Source organism: Pan troglodytes, chromosome 6, assembly GCF_028858775.2.
Source record: "Pan troglodytes isolate AG18354 chromosome 6, NHGRI_mPanTro3-v2.0_pri, whole genome shotgun sequence".
Lineage (NCBI taxonomy): Eukaryota > Metazoa > Chordata > Mammalia > Primates > Hominidae > Pan > Pan troglodytes.
Window position 1 is genome coordinate 154,093,265 of NC_072404.2, and position 14,448 is coordinate 154,107,712.

Here is a 14,448-nt window from a genome sequence, read left to right on the forward strand (position 1 = left end):
GCCCAAGTAGCTGGAAGAATGACATTGACAGAGGAGGTGGGCAGTTGACTCTCCACATGCTGAGTTTCAGATGGCAGTGGGCTTTATCAGTAGACACTCTGCACATGAGAGCTAAGGTGGAACTACCGGAGCCCCGAAGAAAAGTCCCGGCTGGAAATGGACTCCTGAGACTGCATCTGCAGGAGGATGGAGGAGATCAACAAGGGAAAGATCAAGGAAAGAGGAGATCACGCCTGTAATCCCAGCACTTCGGGAGACCAAGGCAGGTGGCTCACAAGGTCAAGAGATCGAGACCATCCTGGCAAACATGGTGAAACCTCGTCTCTACTAAAAATTAAAAAGTTAACCGGGTGTGGTGGCGTGCACCTGTAATCCCAGCTACTCAGGAGGCCGAGGCAGGAGAATCGCTTGAACCTGTTAGGTGGAGGTTGCAGTGAGCCGAGATCTCGCCACTGCACTCCAGCCTGGCAACAGAGTGAGACTCTGTCTAAAAAAAGAAAAAGAAAAAGAAAAAGAAAAGAAAGAGGCGCTCCCAGCCTTGGGAAACATCTTCATTCAGAGATAACAAAACAAGGCCGGGCACGGTGGCTCATGCCTGTAATCCCAGCACTTTGGGAGGCCAAGGCAGGTGGGTGACTTGAAGTCAGGAGTTTGAGACCAGCCTGGCCAACATGGTGAGACCCTACCTCTACTAAAAACGCAAAAATTAGACAGGCCTGGTGGCGCATGCCTGTAGTCCCAGCTACTTGGGAGGCTGAGGCAGGAGAATCGCTTGAACCCGGGAGGCGGAGGTTGCAGTGAGCTGAGATCGTGCCACTGCACTCCAGCCTGGGTGACACAGTGAGACTCTGTCTCGGGGAAAAAAAAAAAAAAAAAAAAAAAGAGTGAGATGAGATAACAAAACAAGAAAATGATGAGGAAAAGAAAAGATCAAAGAAGCTAGAGCAGTCACGCTGCAGTCACGGATGTCTGCGGAGGGAGACGTCCAGGAAGGAATGGAGGGGGTACAGTCACGAGTGTCTGCGGAGGGAGACACCCAGGAAGGAATCGGGGGTGGGGGTGCGGGTGCAGTCACGGATGTCTGTGGAGGGAGACGCTCCGGAAGGAGTGGGGGTGTACAGTCACGGATGTCTGTGGAGGGAGACGTCCAGAAAGGAATGGGGGGCGGGGGTGCAGTCACGGATGTCTGCGGAGGGAGACGTCCAGGAAGGAATGGGAGTGTGTGTGTGTGCAGTCATGGATGTCATGGATGTCTGCGGAGGGAGACGTCCAGGAAGGAATGGGGGGGATGGCGGGAGGGTGCAGCCACGGATATCTGCGGACGGAGACGTCCAGGAAGGAATGGGAGTGTGTGTGTGTGCAGTCATGGATGTCATGGATGTCTGCGGAGGGAGACGTCCAGGAAGGAATTGGGAGTTGGGGGGCAGTGCAGTCACGGATGTCTGCGGACGGAGACGTCCAGGAAGGAATGGGGAGCGGGGGTGCAGTCACGGACGTCTGCGGAGGGAGACGTCCAGGAAGGAATGGGGTGGGTGGTGCAGTCACCGATGTCTGCGGAGGGAGACATCCAGGAAGGAATGGGGAGGTATGGGGAGGAGTGGGGAGGAGTGGGGAGGAGTGGGGAGGAATGGGGAGGAATGGGGAGGAATGGGAAGGTGCAGTCACGGATGTCTGCGGAGGGAGACGTCCAGGAAGGAATTACCGGTGGGGGGGGTGGGGTGGTGCAGTCACGGATGTCTGCGGAGGGAGACACCCAGGAAGGCATGGCGGTAGTCACTGATGTCAGAGGTTATGGGGACAAGATAAAAATGAGAACCTCAATTTAGCAATGAAAGCAGCTGTGAGGAATTGAAGGGACAGGGATGGGCAGAGATGGAGTGAGCAGGTAGAGAGAGTCAAGGTAAAGAAGAACTGCATAAGAAAGAATTCATCTTGGCCAGGGGTGGTGGCTCATGCCTGTAATCCCAGCACTTTGGAAGGCCGAGGCAGGAGGATCACTTGAGCCGAGGAGTTCAGAACCAACCCGACCAACAAAGTGAGACCCCATCTCTACCAAAAATTCAAAAAATTAGACAGGTGTGGTGGCATGCACCTGCGGTCCCAGCTACTCGGGAGGCTGAGGCAGGAAGATCGCTTGGGCTCAGGAGGTCAAGGCTGCTGTGAGCCATGATTGTGCCACTGCATTCCAGCCTCAGCAACAGAACAAGACCCTGTCTCAAAATAGTAATTATAATAATCATAATTAACCTTACTGAACAGGACTGGCTTTGTCTTGGCTCCTGGGAGGTAACCTCTAAACCACTGGCATTTCCCACATGAAAGGGTCTTTGTTATTCATGCTGGGCCCCTGGGACCACACCTGATCGTTTATGCGAATGCAGTGGCTCAAGTTGGGCACCTCATAGTTGAAGTGGGGTCTGGCCACACCAGAAAGACCAACCACATGCTTAGAGAGTTGGGACTGATCTGCAAGGTGGGAGAGAGCTGGGGACTCTGCAGCAACTGCTGGGGCTGCATCCACCAATCAATCATCAGTCAATCAGTCAATCCTGCCTGCATGAGGAAACTCCAGTAAAACTTTGGACACTGAAGCTTGGGTGACCGGCCTGGGCTGGCGATTCTCTGCACATCTTGCCACACATCAATGTGGGGACAGTAATGTGCCTCCAAGGACACAGCTCCTCATTTGGAACTCACTGTCCCAGATACTGCCCTATCCTCTCTGCCTTTCTGATTTAAATTCTTTTGCTACAAAAGCTGTAAGTGGACAGGCACGGTGGCTCACGCCTGTAATCTCAGCACTTTGGGAGGCCGAGGTGGGCGGATCACCTGAGGTCAGGAGTTAAAGGCCAGCCTGGCCAACAGGGTGAAATCCCATCTTTACAAAAATACACACAAAAAAATTAGCCGGGCATGGTGGTGGGTGCCTGTAATCCCAGCTACTCGGGAGGCTGAGGCAGGAGAATTGCTTGAACCTGGGAGGCAAAGGTTGCAGTGAGCTAAGATCGCACCATTGCACTCCAGCCTGGGCAACAGGGCAAGACTCTGTCTCAAAAAAAAAAAAAAAGCTGTCAGCATAGCACTTTCCGGAGTTCTGTGAGTCATTTTGGCCCCAAAGGACCCTAAGGGGTCCTGCAAATGTATAGTCAGCTTGCCTGAAGTGAGGGTGGCCCTGGGAACCCCCATACTTGTGGCTGGGATCAGTTTTGGGCAGATGTGACAGTCCAGGACTGCACCCTTAAACTTGAGTTTGGCTAATCCTGGTGTGGAGAGAAGCAAGCAAGGAACTTGAAAGAGAAACAGGGGGAGGCACACATTTGCCTGGAGACAGGAGACCCACGCATGATTAGACCTGGGGGAAAGAGGTCCATGAATGGAGACTAAAGTTGCCCAAGCAAGGGCAGCCTGTTCATGTTGGAGGTGGCAGGTGGAAATTGTCTGGATATAGATTGAGAGCAGGAGGAGAAGAGATGAGGGAGGTTGCCCTGGACAGGCCAGGACTTGAGGAGTCAGAACATGCGTGGGTTGGATTCTAAAACATTCCAGCAGGTCTGACAGACCTGGTAATGTCAACAGCCACTACTGTGGATCACTCTGTACCTGGAATTTTTTTGGAAAGAATTTTCACGATTGAGATTTTTCATTAATTCTAATTAATCAAGGTAATTTTTTTTTTTTCAGACAGAGTCTTGCTCTGTCGCCCAGGCTGGAGTGCAGTGGCACGATCTCAGCTCACTGCAACCTCTGCCTCCCAGGTTCAAGTTATTCTCCTGCCTCAGCCTCCCCAGTAGCTGGGATTACAGGTGCCCACCACCATGCCTGGCTAATTTTTGTATTTTCAGTAGAGACAGGGTTTCACCATGTTGACCAGGCTGGTGTTGGACTCCTAACCTCAAGTGATCCGCCTGCCTTGGCCTCCCAAAGTGCTGGGATTACAGGTATGAGCCACCACACATGGCTATCAAGAGAAAACTTTTTAAAATAAGCAATTAACACCACAAATGGAGCCATTTATAGCATCTGTGGCCCTCATGGAAACCCAGTTCCCACTCCCAAATTAGAACAGAGCTCCGGTTAAAGCCTCCAGCCTGGGATTCACAAATGTGGCTGACTTCAGTCAACACATGAAACAGACAGCTGCTTTCATCTGGGAGGATGTGGCACGGGCTCCTGAGGGGCAGTGGCTGTCCTTGCACAGGCAGGGGCAGGGAGGGATGAGGGAACAAAACAATTTATGAATTCACATGAGAGGCAGATAACATTATAAAGAGATCATAGGGGGCCAGGCACGGTGGCTCATGCCTGTAATCCCAGCACTTTGGGAGGCCGAGGCAGGCAGATCACCTGAGGTCAGGAGTTCAAGATCAGCCTGGCCAACATGGTGAAGCCCCATCTCTACTAAAAACACAAAAATTAACCGGGTGCAGTGGCGGGTGCCTATAATCCCAGGTATTAGAGAGGCTGAGGCAGGAGAATCACTTGAGCCTGGGAGGCGGAGGTTGCAGTGAGCCGAAATTGGCTCACTCCAGCCTGGGCAACAGAGTGAGACTCTATCTCAAAAACAAACAAAAAAGAAAGCTTATAGGGGCGTGGTGCTGAGCCAAGGAGGCCTCAGTGACACGCAGGACCTTCTATGTCACTAGATCTGAGGCTGATATTCACCTGACACATACAGATGCAGCGGTACTTGGACTAGAAATATTTAAATGTGCCCAGATTGGCTGCTAAATAGCTGTTCTGATCCTCTTAGACTAGCTAGTAGGTCCCCTTCCCTGAGACCTTCACAGCTTCCCAGGACTCAGCAGTGACAGGGCTACTGCCCCATGGGGCCCTCCAGACCCACCCAGCTCTACTGCCTATGTCCATTCTAGAATTTGTATAAACTGGGGAGTCTTCCTCAGGGGCTCTCGTCCCAGATACCTCTTCTCCATGGTCGTCCAGAGCCCCGTGGGTATCTGCAGAAGTCCTCTGGCCAGAACGGCTGGAAGGGCTGGAGATGTCACCTTCAGTGTTCTCAGTGGCATCTTCTTGGATCCTGGATGCCTGCAGCTGACAACAAGCAGGGAAATGAGGAATGCGCTCAACTCACCCTGAGAATTCTAACACATATAAATATAAATAAAGGCTCTCCTCAAAAACTACCTATGTACCAGACACTGTTCTAAACACTACACTATCTCATTAAGCCCTCACAACAACCATTTTATATAAGCACAATTATCACCCTATTTTCTAGAGAAGTAAGCTGCAGCACAGAAAGGTTAAGAAATGTGCCCGGGAGGCACAGCTTGCAGTGAGCGGACATCGTGCCACTACACTCTAGCCTGGACGACAGAGAGAGACTCCGTCTCAAAAAAATAAATAAATAAAATAAAATAAAAATAAAAAAAGAAAAGAAATGTCCCTGGCTGGGTGTGGTGACTCACACCTGTAATCCCAGCATTTCGGGAGGCGGAGGCTGGCAGATCACTTGAGGTCAGGAGTCCAAGACTAGTGTGGCCAACATGGTGAAAATCCATCTCTACTAAAAATACAAAAATTAGGCCAGGCACCGTGGCTCACCTGGGGTCAGGAGTTCGAGACCAGCCTGGCACCCTATCTCTATTAAAAATACAAAAAATAGCTGGGCGTGGTGGTGCATGCCTGTAATCCCAGCTACCCGGGAGGCTGAGGCAGGAGAGTCACTGGAACTCAGGAGGTGGAGGCTGCAGTGAGCCAAGATCACGCCACTGCACTCCAGCCTGGGTGACAGAGCAAGACTCCATCTCAAAAAAAAAAAAAAAAAAAAAAATTAAAGGCCAGGCACAGTGGCTCATGCCTATAATCCCAGTGCTGTGGGAGGCCAAGTTGAGAGGATTGCCTGAGGCCAAGAGTTCAAGACCAGCCTGGTCAACATAGCGAGATTCCATCTCCATAAAAATACAAAAATTAATTGGGCATGGTAGCACATGCCTGTAATCCCAGCTACTCGGGAGGCTGAGGAAGGAGAATTGCTTGAATCTGGGAGGCGGAGGTTGCAGTGAGCCAAGATTGTGCCACTGCACTCCAGCCTGGGGGACAGAGTGAGACTGTCTCAAAAAAAAAAAAAAAAAAAGAAAGATATGTGCCCAAGATCATACAGCTGGCAAGGCTGGTAAGTGGCAGAGCCATAATTCAAACTCAGTTGCCTGACTCCAGTGCATGTGCTTTTTCTCCACAATGCTCCAGAATGTGCCAAATTATAGTCTTGACACTAAAGCAATGCAAGTACAAAAGTGCCTTTCCATTGTTAAAAGAAATACACATGGTCATAAATCAACAGTCGTACCTTCCATGTAGCCTTGTGAAATTAACTATAAAAATAGCTTAGGAAAAATTCAAGGAAAAAAAAATCTAGGCATAGTCACCATTCAACTTGGTCTGGTTTTACCCCTAAGTGTGAATGGTATATTTCTTTCAAGTCACCATGAAGCTTAATGTCCCATGTCCAAAGTTTTTCTAGAATGATTTCATGGGAGGGGTATTGCAAATTAGGCATCAACGTATCTGGACCCTTCTTTCTTTTTTTTTTTTTTTTTTTTTTTTTTTTTTTGAGAAGGAATTTTGCTCCTTCGCCCAGGCTGGAGTGAAGTGGTACAATCTCGGTTCACTGCAACCTCTGTCCCCCAGTTCAAGAGATTCTCCAGCCTCAGCTCTCCTGAGTACCCAGGATTACAAGCACCCACCAGAGCACGCCCAGCTAATTTTTGTATTTTTAATAGAGACGGGGTTTCTCCATGCTGGCCAGGGTGATCTTGAACTCCTGACCTCAGGTGATCCACCTGCCTCGGCCTCCCAAAGTGCTAGGATTACAGGCGTGAGCCACCACACCCAGCCAGGGCCCTCCTTTCTTTAGCAGGTCTGCACTTAACATTTGCAGGGCTCTGGGCAAGAGCAAAGACAGTAGTTCACATGCCATAGGTTGAAATATTTAAAAGTTATACATCAAGCCAACAAATTCCTAAATAAAATATGTTTCATGTTTGAGCCTAGGAGTTCAAGGTCAGCCTGGGCAACAAAGTGAGATCCCATCTCTCAAAAAAAAAAAAAAAAAAATTTAGCCTGGCTGAGGGAGCACCTGTCCCAACTACAGAGGAGGCTAGGATGGGAGGATCTCTTGAGCCTGGGATGTTGAGGCTGAAGTGAGCAGTGTTTGCGCCACTGCACTCCAGCCTGGGTGACCAAGCAAGACTCTGCCTCAAAAAAAAAAAAAAAAAAAAAAAAAAAAAGTGTGTGTATAGGGGTTCTAGCTTAAAAAATAAATCTTTGTAAAAACTGGGAAGGCTGTGTTGAAATTCAGAATTCACGCCATGCCATGGCAGCACGGGAGCTGGCCCTGGACCAGGGAGCCCTCTTTTTTTCACCTCTGGCTTCATCCTATATCATGAGGGCCTTGTATGTGCACACAGACACCCTGACCCAAAATGTCTAAGTTCTGCTCGCATTCCCTACAGACAGCTGCCCCTTGGCCACCCAGGGACTCGTGGTGTCCATGCCAGTGGCCTGGTCTGCCCTCAGGAGACTGAGGAACAAGGCCTCTGTAGGACCCAGAAGTGGGCTCAGGTCCATCTAGACAAGAGTCCAGGGTGCCAGGTGCCAAGAGCCAGCTTCTAGGTTAGGCTGTCCCCAAGACCTTGTGGTTCTTTATCCCATGGGGAGGGACGTGGCTCAAGTTAACTTTATATTTGTCATCTCGAAATCCTATTTTCTCTCTCCTTCAACTTATAGAAGAAAATATCAAAGGAGAGATATATTACGGTTTCTCCATTTCCAACCCTAAACTCTACCCTTTTCTGCTCATTATTCTTGAATTAGTTAAAATGAACATGAATAATTTTGTAGAAGTGTGATACTGGACTTGTGAATCCTAGTGACTATCGTCCTTCCAGATACTTACTTGCAGTCCTCTTACTAAAATCGCACAATGCTTAAGCTGGGTGGTGTATGAAATAAAACATACAGCAATCATTGTAAATTAGCTACCGGCAACTTTCTAAAAACACATGTGGCTGGGCACAGTGGCTCACACTTACAATCCCAGTGCTTTGGGAGGCAAAGGCAGGAGGATCACTTGATCTCAGGAGTTCAAGACCAGCCTGGGCAACATAGCAAGACCTCATCTCTACCAAAAAAATTTAAAAATAGCTGGGCATTGTGGTGCAGGCCTGCAGTCCCAGCTACTCAGGAGGCTGAGGTGGGAGGATTGCCTGAGCCCAGGAGGTGAGTCAGCTATGATCCCACCACTGCACTCCAACCTGGGCAACTGAGCAAGACCCTATCTAAAAATACATACATAAAATAAATAAAAATTCAAACCCATGTGCCAAAAGATATATACAAGGATGTTTATAGTATCACCATTTGTAATTACTAACACTGCAATGCTGGATGAGAGAAGACAGATCCCAAAGAAGGCATTCTGGATGATTTCATTTAAATACAGTTCAAGAACAGGCAAAACGAACTGACAGTCCTGGAGGTCAGCACAATGTTTGCTCTTGGGGTAAGAGTGACAGGAAGAAGGCACAAAAAACTTTTTTTTTTTTGAGACGGAGTCTCGCTCATGTCGCCCAGGCTGGAGTGCAATGGCGGCGATCTCAGCTCACTGCCATCTCCACCTCTCAGGTTCAAGCAATTCTCCTGCTTCAGCCTTCCGAGTAGCTGGGATTATAAGGCACTCACCACCACGCCGGCTAATTTTTGTATTTTTAGTAGAGACAGGGTTTCACCATGTTGGCCAGGCTGGTCTCGAACTCCTAACCTCAGGCAATCCACCTGCCTCAGCCTCCCAGAATGCTGGGATTACAGGCATGAGCCACTGTGCCCGGTCAGGACTCTCAAGTTCTAAGGATGACCCATTTCTCGATTTAAGTGCTGGTGACACGAACGTGTTCATGCTGTGATACTTCATGGATTGGTGCCTCGTTATTCATGCACTTGTCTGTATGTTATATGTTTCAATAACATTAACCATAAAAAACGCACATGTTGAAATGAAGTTTATTTATTTATTTATTTATTTATTTTTTGAGACAGAGTCTCGTTCTGTCGCCTGGGCTGGAGTGCAGTGGCGCAATTTCGGCTCACTGCAAGCTCCGCCTCCTGGGCTCAGGCCATTCTCCTGCCTCAGTCTCCTGAGTAGCTGGGACTACAGGCGCCTGCCACCACGCCCGGCTAATTTTTTGTATTTTTAGTAGAGATGGGGTTTCACCGTGTTAGCCAGGATAGTCTTGATCTCCTGACCTTGTGATCCGCCCGCCTCGGCCTCCCAAAGTGCTGGGATTACAGGCGTGAGCCACTGTGCCCGGCCGAAGATTTTAAATAGAAACACACAGTTATTTCACTGTGACCTGAGATGTGGGAGTATGGGGGGACCTGGGTTCATAGCAGCAAGTCAGAAGGGGAAACAGAACGTGGGGGGCCTGGTGGCTGGCCACAAGGGCTCTCGGAAGGAGATGTGTACTCACTGGCTGCCCACGGGGCATGTCACCAGGGCCACGCCACAGGCGGCCCTCTAGTGGAGAGGTTCCCAGGCCACATTCTGCAGGGACCCAGGTTGTAGGAGAGGCTAATAGACAGGACCCCTGTTCATATCACCTGAAGTCCGTCAGAACAAATTGTTTATGTATTAGGTCTGTAGGATTTCATGAAAGAGAGATGGAGAAGGGGCAAATAATGCCATTATAGGACCATCTCTTGAATGGAGGTGGTAATGTTTCCGACACAAAAAGGACCCTAAGCAGCCGCCTGAGGAAACAACCAACAGCCGTGCATCCCAAGGGCCAAGGGAACAGGCCTCCACGCCGTCTTCAGGAGCTCCTGTTACCAGTCAGTTTCAGAGCTATCATCCATGAAGGCAGACTAGGAAAACCCTCTCTCCCTCCTTCCCTCTATTTAAGTCATCTGGTGGCGCAAAGGAGAAATCTACCACTTTGAGATCAGCAACTATTTAAAGAGCTTGTGTGGTACAAAGAGCAAGACAAGCTATTATTTTACAGTCCTGGAACTCACGAGAGCCTGCAGTAACCTGGCTCTTGGCTTATGGACAGATTTAGTTCCTAGAAAAAAAAAATTACAATCACTTGAGGCCATGAGTTTGAGAGCAGCCTGGGCAGCATAGTGAGAGCTCATCTCAAAAAAAAAAAAAAAAAAAAAGCTGAGCCAGGCAGGGGGGCATGCCTGTTACTTGGGAGGCTGAGGCAAGAGGATGGCTTGAGCCCAGGAGTCGGAGGCTGCAGTGAGCTATGATTGTGCTGGTGAATAGCCACTGCACTCTGGCCTCAGAGACAGAGAGAGACCTTGTCTCTAGAAAACAAAACAAAACAAAAAAAAACTTGCATCTACTTCTCCAAACAGGTATTTGCCACCCTCTTTGAAATACTTGGTCACCTGTCTGGACAAGCACCCACCTCAACAACCCTCAACCACCTTGCTCTCCCACCAGTTAACCAAACAATAACCAAGTCTTCCTTGCTTTGTCTTCCTCTTTATGAATACCTCATATAGATTATGTTTCAGCTAAGCTTTGGAACGAGTTCAGACTGGCATAAGGAGACAGTGGGAGGAGAGGCAGGTGACAGAGAAACGAGCGTCACATAGGGACAAACTTCCTGAACTCAAGTCTCGTCATGTCTAGGTCCCTGACTCTGCTGCCTGTCCAGGTCAATATCCAACAAAGATCTTAGAAAAATAGAATTTAATCTGAACATATCTACAACCATTTAAAACATACACGGTCTCAGCACATTCCGCTTAATCTTTTGCACTAATAGAGGAAAGCAGAGAACGACCATCTCAAACCGTCTGTGTGTCAGAGCTAGACGCTGATGTCCTCTGGAAGGTTAATCTTACGAAATCCTATTTGGTTCAGGCTGATATTAAACTCTGCTTCACCCCCCTAGTACATCTAAGGCTCAGGGGCAGTTTAGACAAAAAGAGAAAGTGGGCTGAACCTGGTATTTGGCAACGGGAAAAATCACAAACAAACAAAAACTGACCTAATTGAATTTGTTTACTCTTCTAATTCCCTGACACAATCTGTAATATAATACAGTAAAGTCTCACAACTTTAGAATATTAATGAAAAAAGCTTTTAATATTTGTTTTAAAAGTAAAATCATAATAAAATATTATTTATAACTAATAAAACAACCACATTCAGACCCTTATAAATCATTAACTACCACGAGACTCAGCACACATACACCCTGAACAAAGTCTGTCAGACATAAGGTTTATTTTATTTTATTTTATTTTTGAGATGGTGTTTCGCCCTTTCGCCCAGGCTAGAGTGAAGTGTGATCTCGGCTCACCGCAATCTCCCCCACCACCCTGGGTTCAAGTGATTCTCCTGCCTCAGCCTCCCAAGTAGTTGGGATTACAGGTACCCATCACCATGCCTGGCTAATTTTGGTGTTTTTAGTAGAGATGGGGTTTCGCCATGTTAGCCAGGCTGGTCTCAAACTCCCGACCTCAGGTGATCCACCCGCCTTGGCCTCCCAAAGTGCTAGGATTACAGGCGTGGGCTACTGCGACCAGCCGAGACATAAGGCTTAAACGTGTTTGCCCTTAATAGAGCATCTTGTTGGAAATAAGACGGCCCAGTGGAAAAGTCTAGCTCCATAGAACGAAACATACTCAGGGCGGGTCAGTTCCTCAACACCATTCTTCTGGCCCTGGCAGCCCAGGACGATTCTCTCTAAACCCAAGATTCATCTTTCCAGAAACCCACATTCTTATGCAAAGTAGGGTGAACTGAAACAAACAGCCCTTACCTGGGATTTCCGATGACTGGCTCTAAGAATAAATGGCTTAATCAGAAGCATCCACGGCACAGAAATCAAAGCCATAACCACAAAGAAACTTTGGACTTCTTGCTGCAAGACCAAAATGGCGAGATCTCATCATTTTCACATGACAGAACAGCACACTTTACGTGATGAAAATGACCACTATGGGCCACTTCACTAGCACTTTATTTTGAGAGATCTAAAGCATTTCAATGAATCCATTCACCTTCACATCTGGAATATTCCCCTTGCAGATAGAGAAATATCTGTCCAGTGTTTCCAAATGTTCGACACAGGGTAGACACTGGAAACTCTCTGTATTCCTTATTCTGAGTAGTCCCTTGTACCATATGTAACCGATCTTTTAAACAAGAAGTACGCATGAAACATTATAAAGGCACCCCTTGTCTTCAACTCTGTCCCATGGGGGTCGTTTTCACCTGGATCTGCATGAAAACTATGGCAGGCCTCATGACTTTACCAGTCACTCGGTGGTACTCAAAAGTCCTTGGGTCACTTTAAGTCACAAACAGTATTCAACTGGTAATTTTATATTTTGAGTCCTAGATAATTATCTGAGCTCTCTTGCTCCTATCTCTTAAAAAAGAAAAAAGAAGTTCCTCACCATCGCTACCTGACTTTCATCCCTTCAATGTGGGCGAGTTACTCAACAGGCTCTGGGTTACCCACTTTGAACTCACTCTCGGTCTCTCTCGCCTTCCCTTTGGAGTGAGGCAGCTGTGGTCTTCAGGCCTCTGCTGAAACCCTGGAGGAGTCCCTGTTATATTCCTGCTCCAGATCACCTTTCACATCCTCACGCCCCTGCCTCCTTTCTTATACACACCCCAGTGACCAGTTTAGAGGAATGACTCATAGCTGCTACGGTCAAAAGAACCAGCCAGCCTCGGAAGGCTCGGCCAGGGCTGCTGAGAAGGATTGAGAGCACGGTGCTCGAAGGAAATAGAAAAACATTTCTTGAGCCTTCACGTTTCTCCAAGCATTCTGACCAAGGTCGCAGTAAATGCCAGGAGACAATTTATTATCCCAATTGTAACAAGATTCCCCCTGATAATAGAGGGAACACTTTATCTGTTCCATCTTCCATCCTCACTCAACTTTTTTTTTTGAGATGGAGTCTCGCTCTGTTGCCTAGGCTGGAGTGCAGTGGCGCCATCTCGGCTCACTGCAACCTCTGCCTCCTGGGTTCAAGCGATTTGCTTGCCTCAGCCTCCCAAGTAGCTGGGACAACCGGCATGTGCCACCACACCCGGCTAATTTTTTTGTATTTTTAGTAGGGACGGGGTTTCACCGTGTTAGCCAGGATGGTCTCGATCTCCTGACCTCGTGATCCGCCCGCCTCGGCCTCCCAAAGTGCTGGGGTTACAGGCATGAGCCGCCGCGCCTGGCCTCACTCTACTTTTAAATGTCCAAAAGAGGAAGGGAGACCATGTGAACCCAGGCTGAACTTATCCATCCTAGTACCTGCACACAATGCTGTCTCATGGCCCTTTGTCCATTTTTATGCAACAGGATTTTCCCCCGATGACATACAAAGCAACGGGATGAGTGTGTGTGTGTGTGTGTGTGTGTGTGTGTGTGTGTGTGTAGCTATCCTTTGATATTCAAAGACAGCCAGGACAATGTTGGGAAGGGACTTTATTAACTTGTATTGCCTCTTCCAGCTGCATAACCCCGAAATGAGGTTATGAAAACTTCAAACTGTATCAAGACAATTAATCTTCACACTAGGGTGTGTGAAAACCAACCAACTCCAAATAATGCTTTTGAATGGAAAAAAAGTTGGATAAGCCACGCACTCACTGTGCAATGCTCAGTGCTTATTCCAGACTAAGTGAGGACTTCAGTCTTAATGAAATCAGTTAGCACACAAACTATTTTGGTGAATCTGAGTTCTCTGCCTTAAAACAGAAGAGTTATTTGCGAAATCCAAATAAATGTTTGTTTAGATCCAGCACTGAGTAAATGAACCTTCAAAATACGTTCAGTTCATGTCAACATTCTGGGGATGGCTCATGGTTACCATCTATGATAACAAAATGGTGCCCAACAGTAATGCACCTGTTTCTGATTCTTATCTATACTCACTCCTTATGAAAACCTGATTACAAGGCATTTTTTCTTCTTCTTCTTCTTCTTTTTTTTTGAGACAGAGTTTTGCTCTTGTTGTCCAGGCTGGAGTGCAGTGGCGCAATCTTGGCTCACTGCAACCTCTGCCTCCCAGGTTCAAGCAATTCTCCTGCCTCAGTCTCCTGAGTAGCTGGGATTATAGGCACCTGCCACCATGCCCAGCTAATTTTTTGTATTTTTAGTAGAGATGGTGTTTCACCATGTTGGGCAGGCTGGTCTCGAACTCCTGACTTCAGGTGATCTGCCTGCCTTGGCCTCCCAAAGTGATGGGATTACAGGCGTGAGCCACTACGCCCAGCCTTTTCTTTTTCTTATTGATCCTTGGGTAGGGAAAGAGAACACAACTAGGAACTGAACTCATGAGAAGGGGCGTGGCCGTAGAAGCATGACATTAACTACAACATCTGATGGGTGCAATCCCCGACAGACAACCTCTGCACTGAAGGGCAGCTGGCCTTGTGGAACTAGTCACAGGGCTTCATCCAGAGGAATC

At 48.0% G+C, this 14,448-nt stretch overlaps 1 protein-coding gene across 6 annotated transcripts in view; it reads right to left on the reverse strand.

Moving 5' to 3' along the window:
• ATP6V0A4 (ATPase H+ transporting V0 subunit a4) overlaps window positions 1–14,448 on the reverse strand; it is a 90,212-nt gene that overhangs the window by 10,677 nt on the left and 65,087 nt on the right. For all 6 annotated transcript variants that reach the window (XM_003318823.5, XM_054655235.2, XM_016958222.4 and 3 more), the window contains 2 exons: window positions 11,793–11,894; window positions 4,921–5,049 (listed from right to left, as the gene is read on the reverse strand). In XM_003318823.5, coding sequence (XP_003318871.3) covers window positions 4,921–5,049; window positions 11,793–11,894 — 231 coding nt within the window. The remainder of the gene's footprint in view (window positions 1–4,920; window positions 5,050–11,792; window positions 11,895–14,448) is intronic.